Source organism: Mandrillus leucophaeus, unplaced genomic scaffold (genome assembly GCF_000951045.1).
Source record: "Mandrillus leucophaeus isolate KB7577 unplaced genomic scaffold, Mleu.le_1.0 Scaffold28, whole genome shotgun sequence".
NCBI lineage: Eukaryota > Metazoa > Chordata > Mammalia > Primates > Cercopithecidae > Mandrillus > Mandrillus leucophaeus.
The window spans coordinates 1143886-1158720 of record NW_012102920.1 but is presented as its reverse complement, the minus strand read 5'-3'; the positions used below and the strand labels follow the sequence as shown (position 1 = coordinate 1158720).

Sequence of the window (14835 nt, the reverse complement as noted above, 5' to 3'; positions counted from 1 at the left end):
TGGGGGGTGTCCCAGGGCTGCTGAGGGGTTCTGGGGGGTGTCTCAGGGCTGCTGGTGGGGGGTTCTGGGGGGTGTCTCAGGGCTGCTGGGGGGTGTCTGGGGGGTGTCCCAGGGCTGCTCTCAGGTAGTCAAATGCTTTCCAAGAAGGGCCAGCAGCCCAAACAGGTGAGGATCCTCTGGAAAGGCCGTGCATTCCATGAAAGGGTGAATTTTGTGTTCTTCAAGTCCAGCCTGCGCTGCACGTGCCCGGCTTTTCTAAGAGGCTCCGGATAGTTCTGGTTTTTATGATTTTACAACTTGAGTTATGGAATATGGAGAAGCTCTAAGGCACCATGGGGGCCGGATGCCAACCCCCTGCAGAGTGAGAGGGGCCCTGGCTGGGTGGTTTCCCCGTCGCCGTGTCCCACCTCTGCCCACCACCCCCCCCGCACCAGAGAGAAGGTGCGAGATCTCTCTAAGACCCCCCCTCATCCCAAGGCCCAGGTTCTCCCAGCTCTCAGTGACGTTGCACTGAGCTAACGACAGCTGTGTGCAGAGAAATGCTCCACCCAAGGAGGGCCTCGCCCTCTGGCTGCACAGGGGAGCCCAGCTGGCTGCACAGGGGAGCAGGGGTGGGTAAGGAGCCCCTGTGCCTGCATCTGCCACCATCTGCTGCCCTCTGCCTCTCGAGTGGTGACTTCCCGGAAACTAGCAGGCCCTGGGGTGGTCCATAAAAGGGCTTCGGGGTATTTGTACACCGCCACACCCTGACACCAAATGTGTGGATTTTCCACACCAACCAATTCTCCAGGTCTCTGTAGACACAAACGGGAGGTGATCAACAACTCAGTTCAATGCCGACACCAACTGCCCAGAGTTAGCACAGACCCCGAAGGCAGGCTCAGTCCCACAGAACTGCCCCCACCTCAGCTGCCAGTCTCCCGTTGGGGCCACCGCTGCTTCTGACAGATCAACTGTAAATCGAGGGTTCCCACAACCTCTTCCTCATTTGCTAGAATGACTTACAAAACTCAGGAAACAGTTTACTTACTGCTACCAGTTTATTAGAAAGGATCAGCTCCGGAACAGCCAGATGGAAGAGATGTCCAGGGTGAGGTGCGGGGTGGCCAGGGCCTCTGGGTCCTCTCTGGGCACACACTCCTAGCACCTTGATGTGCTCGTCAGTCCGGAAGCTCCCTGGACCCCATCATTTAGGGGCCTTGATGGAGGTTCTATTAAATAGGCTTGACTGATCAAACCATCAACCATCAGGAACGAACTCAACCTCAAGCCCCTTCCCCCTCCCAGGGTCAGGGGATGGGGTTGAAGATTCCAACCCTCTAACCAGCGACTGGTCCTTCAGGGCACCACCACCACCCTGAAGCTGTCTAGGGGCTCCCAGCCACCAGCCATCTCGTCAGCATCCCAAAGGCAAGCTCGTCACTCAGGGATTCCAAGGATTTTAGCAGCCTGTGCCAGGAATCCTGGACAAAGTCGGAATAGATATTTCTTATTATCAGACTATTTAAGAATTCGTGGGGACATTCAAGTCTTAAAAAGGTAGGAAATTGGCAGGGCACGGTGGCTCATGCCTGTAATCCCTGCACTTTGGGAGGCTGAAGCGGGTGGATCACGAGGTCAGGAGATTGAGACCAGCCTGGTCAACATGGTGAAACCTTGTCTCTACTGAAAAATGCAAAAATTAGCTGGGCATGGTGATGTGCACCTGTAATCCCAGCTACTCTGGAGGCTGAGGCAGGAGAATCACTTGAACCCGGGAGGCGGAGGTTGTGGTGAGCTGAGAGCACTCCACTGCACTCCAGTGTGAGCAACAGAGTGAGACTCAACCTCAAAAAAAAAAAAAAAAAAAAAAAAGAAAGAAAGAAAAAAGAAAAAGAAAAAGAAAAAACATGGTAAATTTCATGTTATGTGCTCTTTACCACAATTAAAAATTTTAGAAATATGTATTTAAAAATCCCTTGGAGGGAAAAACAGATGGGGATATGTCAACCTGGCCCAGGAACCAAACTAAAAGAGCTCCCGGTGGCCAATGCTGGGACAACTTGAGTGACAAAATAGCATAACCCCAGGTCATAACCCACAGTGTAACATAAGGACACATGCATCCATTCTGCTGTAAATTAAAGATTAAATAAACAAGTAGTGGGAGATAATGGACGCATCTCTCAAGCAGAATTCCAAATAATGTATGTAGATAGCCCCCAAGAAGGTGGACCTGAGTCCCCACCCCTTAAGTGTGGCCTGTGCTTAGTGGCATCTTCCAGAGAAGACAGTAAGGAGGGGAGGGTGGCAGTCACTGATGACAAAGCAAATACCAGCAAACTCTCCTTGGCCAGGTGACCAAGGTCAACACTGGCAGTGAAGGCCATGCTGGCAGCGTCCCCCCGTGCGGTGTGGTGGGAGGGTGTGTCACCTGCATGCTCTTCCCGCCAAACCCATCACCCAGTCCAACCGTGAGGAACACCAAAGACAGAGCCCAGTTGAGGGATGCCCGACAAAACCTGAGCAGCAATTCTCAAAACTGTCAAGGTCGGCCGGGCGCAGTGGCTCACAACTGTAATCCCAGCACTTTGGGAGGCTGAAGTGGGCGGATCACCTAAGGTCAGGAGTTTGAGACCAGCCCGGCCAACATGGTGAAACCCCATCTCTACTAAAAATACAAACATTAGGCCAGGCTCACGCCTGTAATGCTAGCACTTTGGGAGGTTGAGGAGGGCAGATGACCTGAGGTCAGGAGATCGAGACCAGCATGGCCAACATGATGAACACCTTGTCTCTACTAAAAATACAAAAATTAGTCAGGCATAGTAGTGTGCACCTGTAGTCCCAGTTACTTGGGAGGCCGAGGCAGGAGAATTGCTTGAACCTGGGAGGCAGAGGCTGCAGTGAGCCGAGATGGCGCCATTGCACTCCAGCCTGGCGACAGAGTGAGACTCTATCTCAAAATACAAACAAACACACACAAACAAACCCGTCAAGGTCATGACATGTGCAAGTCATGTGCTTCAAAAGCTGGGACGTCTGGACCAGGGCTTGGGAGGGTCCCTCCAGCCCCAGACCCCAGGCTACTTTGCAGGCTGGCTGGTGTAGCAGGTCCCTGGCCTTGGCCCTCCCTTGTGGCACAGAGCTGTCACAAATGCCTCCATCCCCATGTCAGAGCCCCTACTGCATGCAGGTGCCTGCTGGATGCATGGGTAACACCTGTCCTACAGGAGGGGAGCCTCATTTAGGAGGAGGTGGGCCCTTGGGGAGACAGGGCCAGCAGGGGGACTGCAGGGACTGGCACTGGGTGATGGTGTTTTACAGCGAGAGTGGGTGGAATAACCACACTTTAACCCATCATCATGTGGACAGTTTTGTTATGAAAAACACCAGAAAGCCATTAATGTAAATCATGAAATATTCAGCAAGGAAGTCACTTAAATGTCTCGTGTTCCCAGAAACGGTGCCGAATGCTTCCTGCATCGGGGGCGCCCAAACATCAGCTATTTTGTGCATCTTCAGAGGCCATTATCACAGAACTGGAAGCATTAGATCATCACCACAGACGGTGGGCCTCCTGCGGCTTAGCTGATAAGCCGGCGAGGAAAAGAGGAGCCTCTGCAGGCAGCAGCCACCGCCTCCCCTGAATAAGCTAGGTGGGACAGTCACCTGTGTGCACAGCCCTCCACGTTAAAGACCTCCCTTCAGTACAAAGTCCTGCCTGCCACGATGACGATGAAAACAGCTGCCCTGTGTTCCTTCTGTGCTCTTCTCCACGCCCCACATACATTTCCTCCTTCCCTCTGAGGACGGTCTCAGGTCACGTGTGGCTGAGCGGTGAGGCAACGCTTTGGGTCCAGCTCTGTTTGGCTCAAAAACTGTGCTCTCCACCACCATCCTGCCTGCCTCTAGCAACTCCCACTGCAAAAATACAAAGTGAAGCAAAGCAAAACGCAGTCAGAAAAAAAGGTGATGATGCACCAGTTAAGACGGTGCGCGACCCAAACCAGAAAGCAACAACAGCAACAACAAAATTAAAGATAGAATTTCAGGCTGGGCACGGTGGCTCACGCCTGTAATCCCAGCACTTTGGAAGGCCGAGGCGGGCGGATCACACGGTCAGGAGATCCAGACTATCCTGGCTAACAGGGTGAAAACCCATCTCTACTAAAAATACAACAAATTAGCCGGGCGTGGTGGCAGGCACCTGTAGTCCCAGCTACTTGGGAGGCTGAGGCAGGAGAATGGCGTGAACCTGGGAGGCGGAGCTTGCAGTGAGCTGAGATCGCACCACTGCACTCCAGCCTGGGTGACAGAGCGAGACTCCGTCTAAAAAAAAAAAAAAAAAAAAACTGTATGATCCAGCAATTCCACTGCAGGGTCTACACCCAAAATAATTGAAACCAGGGACATGAAGAAATATTTACACACTCATGTTCATAGCAGCAGCCACAATAGCCAAGAGATGGAAGCAACCAGGAGTCCATCAATAAATAAGTGGATAAACCAGTGTGGTCCATTCATACAATGAAATATTACTCAGCCTTAAAAAGGAAGGAAACTGACCGGGTGCAGTGGCTCATGCTTGTAATCCCAGCACTTTGGGAGGCCGAGGTGGGCGGATCACAAGGTCAGGAGTTCGAGACCAGCCTGACCAACATGGTGAAACCCCATCTCTACTAAAAATACAAAAATTAGCCGGACATGGTGGTGTGCACCTGTAATCCCAGCCACTCAGGAGGCCAAGGCAGGAGAATCACTTGAACCCGGGAGGCGGAGGTTACAGTGAGCTAAGATCGTGCCACTGCACTCCAACCTAGGCGACAAAGCGAGACTCCTCCAAAAAAAAATAAACAAATAAAAAGGAAGAAGCAAATTCTGACACAGGCTACAATGTGGATGATGAACCTTAAGGACATTGTACTAAGTGACATGAACCAGTTGCAAAAGAACAAACACTATATGCTTCCATTTATATAAGGTCCCTAGAGAAGTCAATTTCATACAGACAGAAAGTAGAAAGGTGGGTGCCAGGGGCTGGGGGGAATGGAGAGTCAGTGTTAATGGGGACAGAATTTCGCTTGAACCGGGAGGCGGAGGTTGCAGTGAGCCGAGATGGCGCCACTGCACTCCAGCCTGGGCGACAGAGTGAGACTCCATCTAAAACAACAACAACAAAAAGTAGGTAAATAAATGAACTATACACTTAAAAAATGGTTAAAATGGTCAATTTTACGTTATGCATATTTTACTAGAGTTTTAAAATAAAAAGATGTGGATGGTGAAGAGTGTTGGTGAGGGGCCCTGGCATGTCCGGGGAGCGCTGGTGAGACAGCGGCCTGTGACTGAAAGGACTCCAGCCTGGAGGGTGGCCAGGCGAGGGGCGTTTCAGCACCTTGGAGAGAGACACCGCCACACCTGGATTGCCTGGGCGGTGCCTCTGGACCTGGGTGCAGGAGCAGGAGGTCCTAGGAGCCTCTGTGGGCTCTCTGTCCACTCTTTGCCTCTGGCTGAAGCAGAGAAGGTGCTTGGGGAGACTTCCCAGGCCCCTGCCCCTCTGACCTGATGCTCGTAGCACTCCCCTGGCCAGGCGGACGTTCCTCCCGGAGGCTGTGCACTTGAGGGGTGCCCCTGCCCAGAAGAGACGGAGGGATTCAGTGAAAGATCCCAGCAGGCAACAGTGCCCCAGAAGGCGCTTCGGAGGCCCGGGTCCCACCCTGCTCTGCACTGCCCACCCCCATGGCCTTGAGAAAGTTCCTGCCCTCTCTGGACCTCTTAACCCCACCCCACAAGGGCTTTCTGGGGCCCAGGGTTTCCCAGCCCAGCCGGAACGGGAAGGGCCCAGGTGAAACCAGCACAGGGAAGACAGAAACTCCGGTTTCTTTTCTTTTCTTCTCTTGAGTGCCTCTGGCCTGCGACCTTCTGGTACCAAATTCTCAGCTGGGGTGATGTCATTGCCTTCCCCCTAGGAGAGTCTGTTGTTGCTCTTGCAACAGGGAGGCAAGGAGCTGTGCTGTTGGCATTTAGTGCCCAGGAACCAGGATGCCAAACCTCCCTCGTGTGAGACAGCCCTGCCCCCCAGCATCCTCCACCCACCAGGCCCCTGTGACAAATTACTGCAAGTTCCACGAATGCCATTTCAGCCCAGAGCACGCAGCCTTCCGGAAAGGAGGCCCACTCAGACTCTGTGACATGATTCCCGGGGATGGTAAAGGCATCCGGTTACAGTAAAACCCTGGTCCTGAGTCAACAGTGTTCACCCAAGGGTTGCCGACGCTTTACATTCACACGGTGCTATCAACTAATTGCATGCTGGAGGTTTACCCCAACCCCGGAACCTGCATGACATTACCCTGGTTGCTGGGAGTGGCCCTGTGGGTCCCTACGGGTCAGAGTCACATTTCTTACCATTGCTCTGAAAAGTGAGTTGTGGCGCAGGCCGTGCAAATGAAAACATAATTCACGGAGCCGTCTGTGAGTGGCTCACACTCCATAAACACATATCATTTTCAGAGGAAACCTGCGTCACTGGCCCCTCTGATAGGAGTTCATTCATTCATTCACTTACTCAGAGCAATCCAGCGCAAGTGCAGGCAGAGCTGTTACCTGCACCCAGGCAAGAGCAATAGGGAAGTGGTAAGACCTGGACTCGGTCTGTCAAGGGCAACAAGGGGCAGAGGTAAACAACGGGAACTGGGGTGCTCAATGCGCTGATCCCAGAGGACCTGCAAGTGGGGGACCACGACACGGGGGTCCTAACTCAAGCCTGGTGGGGGCTTCCTGCCAGGTGATGGGGCAAGGGGAGAGGGCCAGGCCGAAGGGACTGGGCTGTAGATGCCTGGGGAGAAGCTTCGTGGGTGCAAAAGGTGTGGAAGCCCAGGACAGCCAGGAGCCAGTCTTCTTGGGGGCCAGTTGGGGAGATGCTCCCATCCTGAGGGGCCGATATGGTGGGAGCCTTTGGGGTTTCAAGAGGGAAGTTCCCTCTGGTAACAGCCGGGGCACAGGGAGGCCAGCCATGGTGATGATGCCAAGTCCCAGAGGAGGGACGGTGTGAGGAGGGCCCGTCCCACTTACCACCATCCATCTCTGGAAAGGGGGTGTCAGGAGGAGCTCCTCCTCACGTGAGCAATTACAGAAAGGACTTGTGAAATTGGATTTGCCACTTAAACATGTGTGCAGTGAGCTGCCATGGCTTCCTGGGCACGTGGGAGAGCCTGGAATTGCATTAAGTAATAGAAACCACCCTGGGAAGCTGCTCCCAGGGAAGCTGAAGTGGCTGTTCCTCAGGCCAGCCCTCGGTGCCATCATTTCTGCTTCATCAAAAGAGGAGATCTAAACTCCAGGCCAGTGGGGTCTGGTCCTTGGTCTCTCCGGATCCAAGGCAGCAGAGAGGGAGAAGAAACACCAGCCCTGGCACTGGGTGAGCATGGGGTCCGACCCTGGTTTGCAATTCCACTGTACAGATGAGGCCACCAAGGCCCAGAGAAGTTAAGTGATTTGCCCAAGAACACACAGCAGGCAAACAGCAGTGTCAGGATTTGAACTTGGCATCTGTCTGACTTCATGGCTACGCTTCCCAACCGGTTACCTATGGCAAAACTGCTGTGGCCCAATGAACAGAGTGGCTGCAAAGACAGGAACTGGAGGCCGACCAGCTTATAAACCGTTAAGTACCGAGGGGAGGGCCACCCATTAACTGCTGTTTCCATGGACTGACTGTAGTTGGGAACTGGTGCAGGGCGACCTGGCATCCCCTGTCTCCCAGGGGATGGCAGGGACTAGCCCCGTTGTGTCATTGAGTTCCTGGGTCCCGGCTGGCCAGAGTGGTCACTGCCATTTCATTATTTAGGGGTTGGAAAATTACTATTCATGACAGCAAACTTAAAAATGAAATAATAAGTCTGTCCTTTTAAAAAGCAAATTGCGATGCTGGAATATTCATGAGCTGTGACTTCATGGGAAATGGCAGCAGCAGGGAGATTATCATTCGGTTAAGTCAGCAGCCAAGGAATTTAGGGAAATGTGCTTGTCAGTCTGAGGAAACGGGTGATTAATACTTTCCTGTTTGCGAGGCCCCTTAACGGGCGCATTTTTAATGTAATAATTAATTAACCTTGGGATCACTCACATTTCATAAGCTCCCAATGCCTTAACTTCTACAGGGTGGGGGTGTAGCCACCTTCTGGCTCCCCGGCCCCCTGATCCCATTCCCATTCTGCAGGCCGGGACACTCGGAACTGACGCCCCTCTGAGGTCACAAGGCCTGAGACCTTGGCTGAGAGACCGAGGCCAAAGCTCATGGGAGACTTGTCTGGTGAAGATGGGTTGGGCCTCCCCTGGGCAAGGACAGGGCGGGGCTGTTGAGGCTGAGTAGGGTGACGAGGACATGCCCTGCCCTAGCGAATACCCATAACCTCTCTGTTGGTGCAGTGAGTTGAGTAAGGGGCCCCAAAACTCATGTCCACCTGCAGCCTCCGAATGTGGCTTTATTTGGAAACAGAGTCTTTGCAAATATCAATAGTTAAGAATCTCAAGATGAGATCATCCTGGATTTAGAGTGGACCCTGAATTCAACGACTGGTATCTGTATGAGAAGAGAAGAAGACATAGAGAAGAGGCCACACAGGACAGAGGCAGGGATTGGACTGATGCGACCACAGACCAGGGAGCTGGGACGACCCCCCGCCGGCCACCCGCTTCGGAGCCTTGAAAGGAGCCAAGCCAGCCAGTGCCTTGACTTAGGACTTCCGGTCTCCAGACAGGGGAGGATGCATTTCTATTGTTTTAAGAGCCCTGGTTTGCAGGGCCTTGTTCTGGCAGCCCCAGGACGCTCCTACAGCGGCTGTCCCTTTCGGGGGCTGCTGGAGAGCAATGGAGGGAGGCCTTGTGTGCATGGTGGGGGACCACGTCCTGAGACCCTGGAGCTCCCAGGGACTGGCTGTGTGGGGCCTGATGCCGGCTTTTTCAGTGAGCAGGCCAAGTGACTAGATGCTCATCCACTCCTCTGTCTGCACCTGAGTGTCTCCCGCTGCAGGGGGTTGAACCAGAGCTATGCTTTTCAAGCTGGGTTCCCCAGCACACCCATAGGGCCCTGGGAGCTGGAACGCCTCAGCGCCACCCTCCAACCTCCTCCCTCCTGCTGCCTAGAGAACTCTTAGTCATCCTTTATGGCCCATTTCCAGTGCCCCTCTCTGGGGGTGCTGACCTGAGCTATCTGGGTCCTCAGAGCTCCACGCATCCCCCACTCCTGTAGGCCAGCTCCTGCTCCCAGCTCAGGCTCTGGCATGGCCCTCTGTAGGGTTTGTGGATCAGAAGCCCCAAGGCCCTGAGTCACTCACACACATGGGCACACATGCACCCATACATACATGCACAGCAACATGCACACCCCCCTACATAAACATGCACACATATGCATACATGGCACACACACATGCATGCACACACAGACACATGCATGCACATACATGGCACATATGCACCGTACACACATGCACACAACACGCCCACACACAGGTGCACACCCCCTACATGAACATGCACACATATGCATACATTGCACGCACGCGCACACACATGCATGCACATATGGACACATGCGTGCATACACATAGCACATATACACAGTGCACACATATGCACACATGTACACAACACATCCACACACAGGCACGCGCGCGCACACACACACACCTGCACACTCACCCCCATCACCTCGCCCCTCCAGGCAGGCTGACAGCTCACCTGCACCCTCTAGTGGCTGGCTTAAGGCACCACGGTCAGGCTGCTGCTTGTTGAGTTTTGGGTTAGGTCCAGGCCACCTGAGGGTGCAGTGGATGAGAGCGGCACACCCCACCTCAGTCACACTTGGAGCCCCCTTTGCCAGGAGACCCTGCTTGGGCTGCCCAGCCAGGTGCTGACACCATATGGGGGTTGGGGGCTTTGGCCACATCTGCCCAGGGAGCTAAGTCCAGGCAGGGGTCAGGGAGACCGTGGGCAGGACGGCCATGTCCTTAGCTGCCACCACCCAGGGCAGCTGGGGCTCCTCCAGGGAACTCTCAGGGCCACGGCAGGAGCCAGGACAGGCTGGGGCGGCCTCACTCCAGGCCTCAGGCCAGGACTGGCTCTGCCCCTGCAGATGCAGGGAATCTGTCACCTGGGCCCTCGCTGATTCCCTGCAGGGCCTTGGGCAGCTACGCCCAGACCAAACTAGGCAGGGGGAGCTGGCCGGCAGCTCCAGAGAATGCACCTGGCCTTCCCCTTCCTGAGAACTGCAGGGAGATCTGAGGGCTGACACCGCCGCCACGGAGCCTGCTCCTATAGCTGTGGGTGGGGGGGGGGGGGGGGTGCCCGGCGTGGCCGTGGCGGTGGGCTCTCCTGGAGACCCCTCTGCAGCATGGTCTTGGGGCCCAGCCTGGTCCTCCTGGCCACAGGAGGTTCTGAGAGCGCCCCAGAAACCCCTCTGTGAATTCCTTTTCTGCCTGAACTGGTCAAAGCTGGGGTCTGTTGCTGCAACTAAGAGGCCCCTCCCCCACCCTGGGAGCACAGGGCTCACTCTCCACCAGATGGGAAGCCTCGTCTGTCTTCTTCCTGCTGCACCCCTGGGCCTAAAGCAGCACCCAGCACACAGTAGGCACTAAACACACAATGGACCAATGCACCAAGGGGGGCCTGCCTGGCGGGTTCCCTGGAAGCAGAGGCTGAGATGGAGTTTGGGGTGCACTGGGGACCACACCTGCTGGATCAGGCCAGGGAGGCAGCGTCGGGCAGAGGGAGAAGCCGAACCTTCATGCAGGCCTTGGCCAGTCGGGGGGCAGGGGACTTGGGGAAGGGCTCCCTGCCGGGAGACCCTCTGAAATGGCTGGGTCTTGATACCCCACTCAGCTCTGCCACGCAGGGAGGGGTGTGACCTCAAAGGTGGCCTCCAAGGCTGAGGCTGAGGCTGAGGGATGGGGGCAGCAGGTCCTATTTCAGAGGGGGCTCTGGGTCATGTCTCCATGTCCACACCAAAGCCTAATGCTCCTAGAAAGGGAAACGGAGGCTCAGAAAGAAAAGAACGGGGCCAGGTGTGGTGGCTCATGCCTGTAATCCCAGCACTTTGGGAGGCCAAGGCAGGCGGATCACCTGAGGTCAGGAGTTCGAGACCGACCTGGCCAACATGGCAAAACCCTGTCTCTACTGAAAACACAAAAACTAGCAGGGTATGGGCGCGGCGCCTGTAATCACAGCTACTCAGGAGGCCTAGGCGCGAGAATCACTTGAACCCAGGAGGCAGAGGTTGTAATGAGCTGAGATCACTCCACTGCACTCCAGCCTTGGTGACAGAGCAAAACTCTGTCTCAAAAAAAAAAAAAGGAAAAAAGAAAATAACCTGTCCAGGCCTCTTGACTGGGAAGAGACTGTGTGGATGCCAGACTGGGCCATTTGACTCTGGGATCTTCCTTTCATGCCAGCCCTTCACCCCAGGGAGTCCCAGAGAATGGGGCCTGGGAGGCCTCAGGACAGCCTGGCCACTGGAGAGGGACTCCCCCCAGACCTCTCTGGTACTTGCTGTTCCTCTCCTGCATTCAGGGGCTGGGGGGAGGTACTGCCAGCTGACCTTGGCCTGGGGCAGAGCTGCCACCAACAGGGAGGCGGCTTCCAGCAACTTCCAGGCTCCTTGCTGACACACTTGATGTGCTGAGTGGTGTCCCAGAGGAGATGCAGCCAGGGTGGGCTTCCTGGAGGAGGAGGCCCTGAGCCTGAGGAATGGGCTCTGAGGAATGGGCTGGATTGGCACAGGCTTCGAGGTAGGGAGAGAAGCAGGAGCGCTGGTGCAGCCGTGAGCAACCCAGGCATGAAGGAGGGAGGGGCTTCACTGAGACTCAGGAGGCAGGGTGAGGGGCTAGGCCAGGCCAGCCTGAGTGCTTTGGCTGTGCCAGACACAAGAAGCCACTTCTGACACAGACAATGAGGGAGGAGGAGCATAAGCCCTTGTTCAAAAAGGACAGCATCAGAACCGCAGAGGCCGACGACTCCGGCAGGGTGGGAACTGCCTGCCACTGAGGAGCCCCTGCTGGGCTCCAGCTGTACCCGGGGTTCGGCCGGAAGCCTCTCTGGTGGGCTGGATGGTGGCCCTGATAAACACACCTCGGTGTCCCAACCCTGGAACTACGAGTGGGAGCTTATTTGGGGAGAAGGGTTTTTGCAGATGTAATTAAGTTCAGGATCTCCAGGTAAGATCATCCTAGATGAGGGCAGCTCTAAATCCAATGACAAGTCCTCATGGGAGGCACACGGAGGAGAGGCATGGGAAGAGGAGAGGCTGCATGAAGACGGAGGCAGAGGCTGCAGCCATGCGGCCACAGGCCAAGGAACCCCGGAGGTCCCTAGAGCTGGAGGAGGCAGGAAGGACCCTCCCCTGTGGCTCCAGAGGGAGCGTGGCCCGTGGACACCTGGATTTCAGACTTCTGGCCTTCAGAACTGGGTGAGAATACATTTCCGTTGTTTTAAGCACCACCCCTCGGCCCCAGTTGGTGGCAATTTGTTATAGGAAACAGCCTCAGACCCGTGAGAGGAGCGGAGACAATGAGAACCCGTCCGTTGACAGCCTCGTGGGTGAAGCGGGGTGGGGGCTGGAGTAGCCGCAGAGTACCACGAACCTCCTATCCTTCCACGGGAGGGCACGGGGTCCCTCCAGGACTCGGGCCAGCTTTGGCTTGAGTCTTTGCTAGCGTGGCCTCTGTGGACCCTTGCAGGGTCCTGGTGATGGCACTGCCCCCCGCTGTAAAGCCCGTGGCCAGGAGGAAGCAGGGAGACTGGGAAAGGGTTTGATACCAAGATGGGGGGTTCAGATGTTTCCTGTCAGAAGCGAGCGGGATGCCCCTGAGGCCCTAGCCTCAGCCCCTTCCCCAGCCACCCACCCCTCCTCCTTCCTCCAGCCCCAGCCTCTCCTCTGCCCGCTCCCACGCTTAGCCCAGAAACGCGCCCAGCCTCTCCAATCTAAACATGCCGCTGGGCTCCCCACAGCCGGTGCCCTCCTATCTCTGTTCCCCCAGCCTTCTCGGAAGGTGGAACAGGTGCATCTGTGGCCTCTTGGTGGCTTCCCATGGCTCCAGCCTTTCCCTGTCACTTTGTCCCCTCCCTCTTTAACTTTGGTCCAGAGGACATCAACAAACACGGCTCGAGCAAAGGCTGAAAAACATGCTGTGGTGGACCCCACACGCTCCCGTGGGAACTCACTGGGGAATGTGAGACCGAGGCTGAGGGCCTAGGGATCCCGCCCAGCCCACCTGCCAGCTGACGGCGGGCGCCCCACGAGCTCGGCCCAGCCTGGCCTGGCCAGGCCAGCAGCACCGTGGATTTGTGAGAAGTGCCGAGGAGTTGTTGGGTGTTTTAACTGCTGAGTTTTAGGGCGGTTTTGTTACGAAGCATCACCATAGCTGCAGATACCAGATCCGCAGCCAGGCAGGCTTGGGCCCCAGTCCCTTTCCGGTCCCTGGAGACACTCCCTGAGACGACACGGTATTTCTGGTTCTTCTCTTACGGGTCCCATTTTCTCCTCAATATCTTCTCCACCCTGTGTTTCATGGAGCCACATCTTGGAACTTTCCTCGTACCACGCTTCTCTGTTTTCTTCACGGGCTCCTCTATATGTGAAGGGGGCGGGCATCCCCTTAGCTCCAGCTGCCAACGATGTGCTCATGACTGGCCTTTTTTTTTGTTTTTTTTTTTTCTTCTTTTGAGACAGGGTCTTGCTGTGTTGCCCAGGCTGGAGTGCGGTGGTGCCATCACGGCTCACTGCAGCCTGGACCTCCTGGGCTCAGGTGATCCTCCCACCTCAGCCTTCTGAGTAGCTGGGACCACAGGTGTGCACCACCATGCTCAGCTAATTAATTTTCTTATTTTTTGTAGAGGGTCTTGCTACGTGGTCCAGGCTGACTGCCCAGTGTTTGTCTCCAGCCTGGGCCTCTCTCCTCAACTTCAGCCCTGTAGGTCCAGCTGCCTCCAGGCCACCTCCGTGTGAATGCCCCCAGCACATCCAGGTCCCCGTGTCCAAAGCTACTCAATGCCTTCCTGGCCAATGGCTCCTCCTCCTCCTCCTGCCTCCTACTTCAAAGGGTGGCACTGCCCTGCACTTTGCCAACCACATTGGAAGTCTTCAAGTCATCCTTGATTTCACTCTTGTGTCTACACCCTCCAGTCCTGCTGGCCTCCCCTCCCACAGGCCACTGGAAGCCCCCTTCTCCTTTTCCCCTCCCTCCACATTGCTCCCCTGGAAGGATGCCCTGCTCTCTTCCCTGTCCCCTTCACAGCCACCACCATTCATTCTGCCACCTGGTCACACCTTTAGTGGCTCTCACAGCAACGTCTGAATGCTCTGACCTGGCTCCCCCAAGCCCTCTGGCTTCTCCCACTCTCCGCTCACCACCTTGGTGTTCCTCCCCTTCCTCCTCCACCAGCTTCCACGATACTACCACCGCCTGCACTAGGGTCTCCAACAGTCGGTACTTCTGCTTCCTGTGTTTAAAATGCCCCATTCCAGGACTGTATCCTGGTGTCTGATCTTAATCACTACCGTATTTTCACTGAGTAGCAGAGGCTCCCACTCGTAAGAGGCAATTAGTAAGTGCTGAGCTGGACACATGGAATCTGGACAAGGTTGGAATTATCAGGAGAAAAATGAGGACGTGTGTGCAAAATGGTGTGGAGAGAGCAAAAACCTGCAGGTGAGACACGGAGACAGCCTCCCAGGTTAGACTGCTAAGCTCTGAGAACGTGAACCGTGCCTTACTCATCTCTGCGCAGTAAAGGTTTTTTTTTTTTTTTTTTTTTTTTTGAGACGGAGTCTCGCTCTGTCCCCCAGGCTGGATT

The 14835-nt window shown here is 55.3% G+C and overlaps 1 protein-coding gene across 1 annotated transcript in view; it reads left to right on the top strand.

Annotated features, from left to right (window-relative positions):
* UBAC1 (UBA domain containing 1) overlaps positions 1–14835 on the top strand; it is an 80879-nt gene that overhangs the window by 34306 nt on the left and 31738 nt on the right. The window contains exon 4 of the mRNA XM_011985157.1: positions 11764–11803. Coding sequence (XP_011840547.1) covers positions 11764–11803 — 40 coding nt within the window. The remainder of the gene's footprint in view (positions 1–11763; positions 11804–14835) is intronic.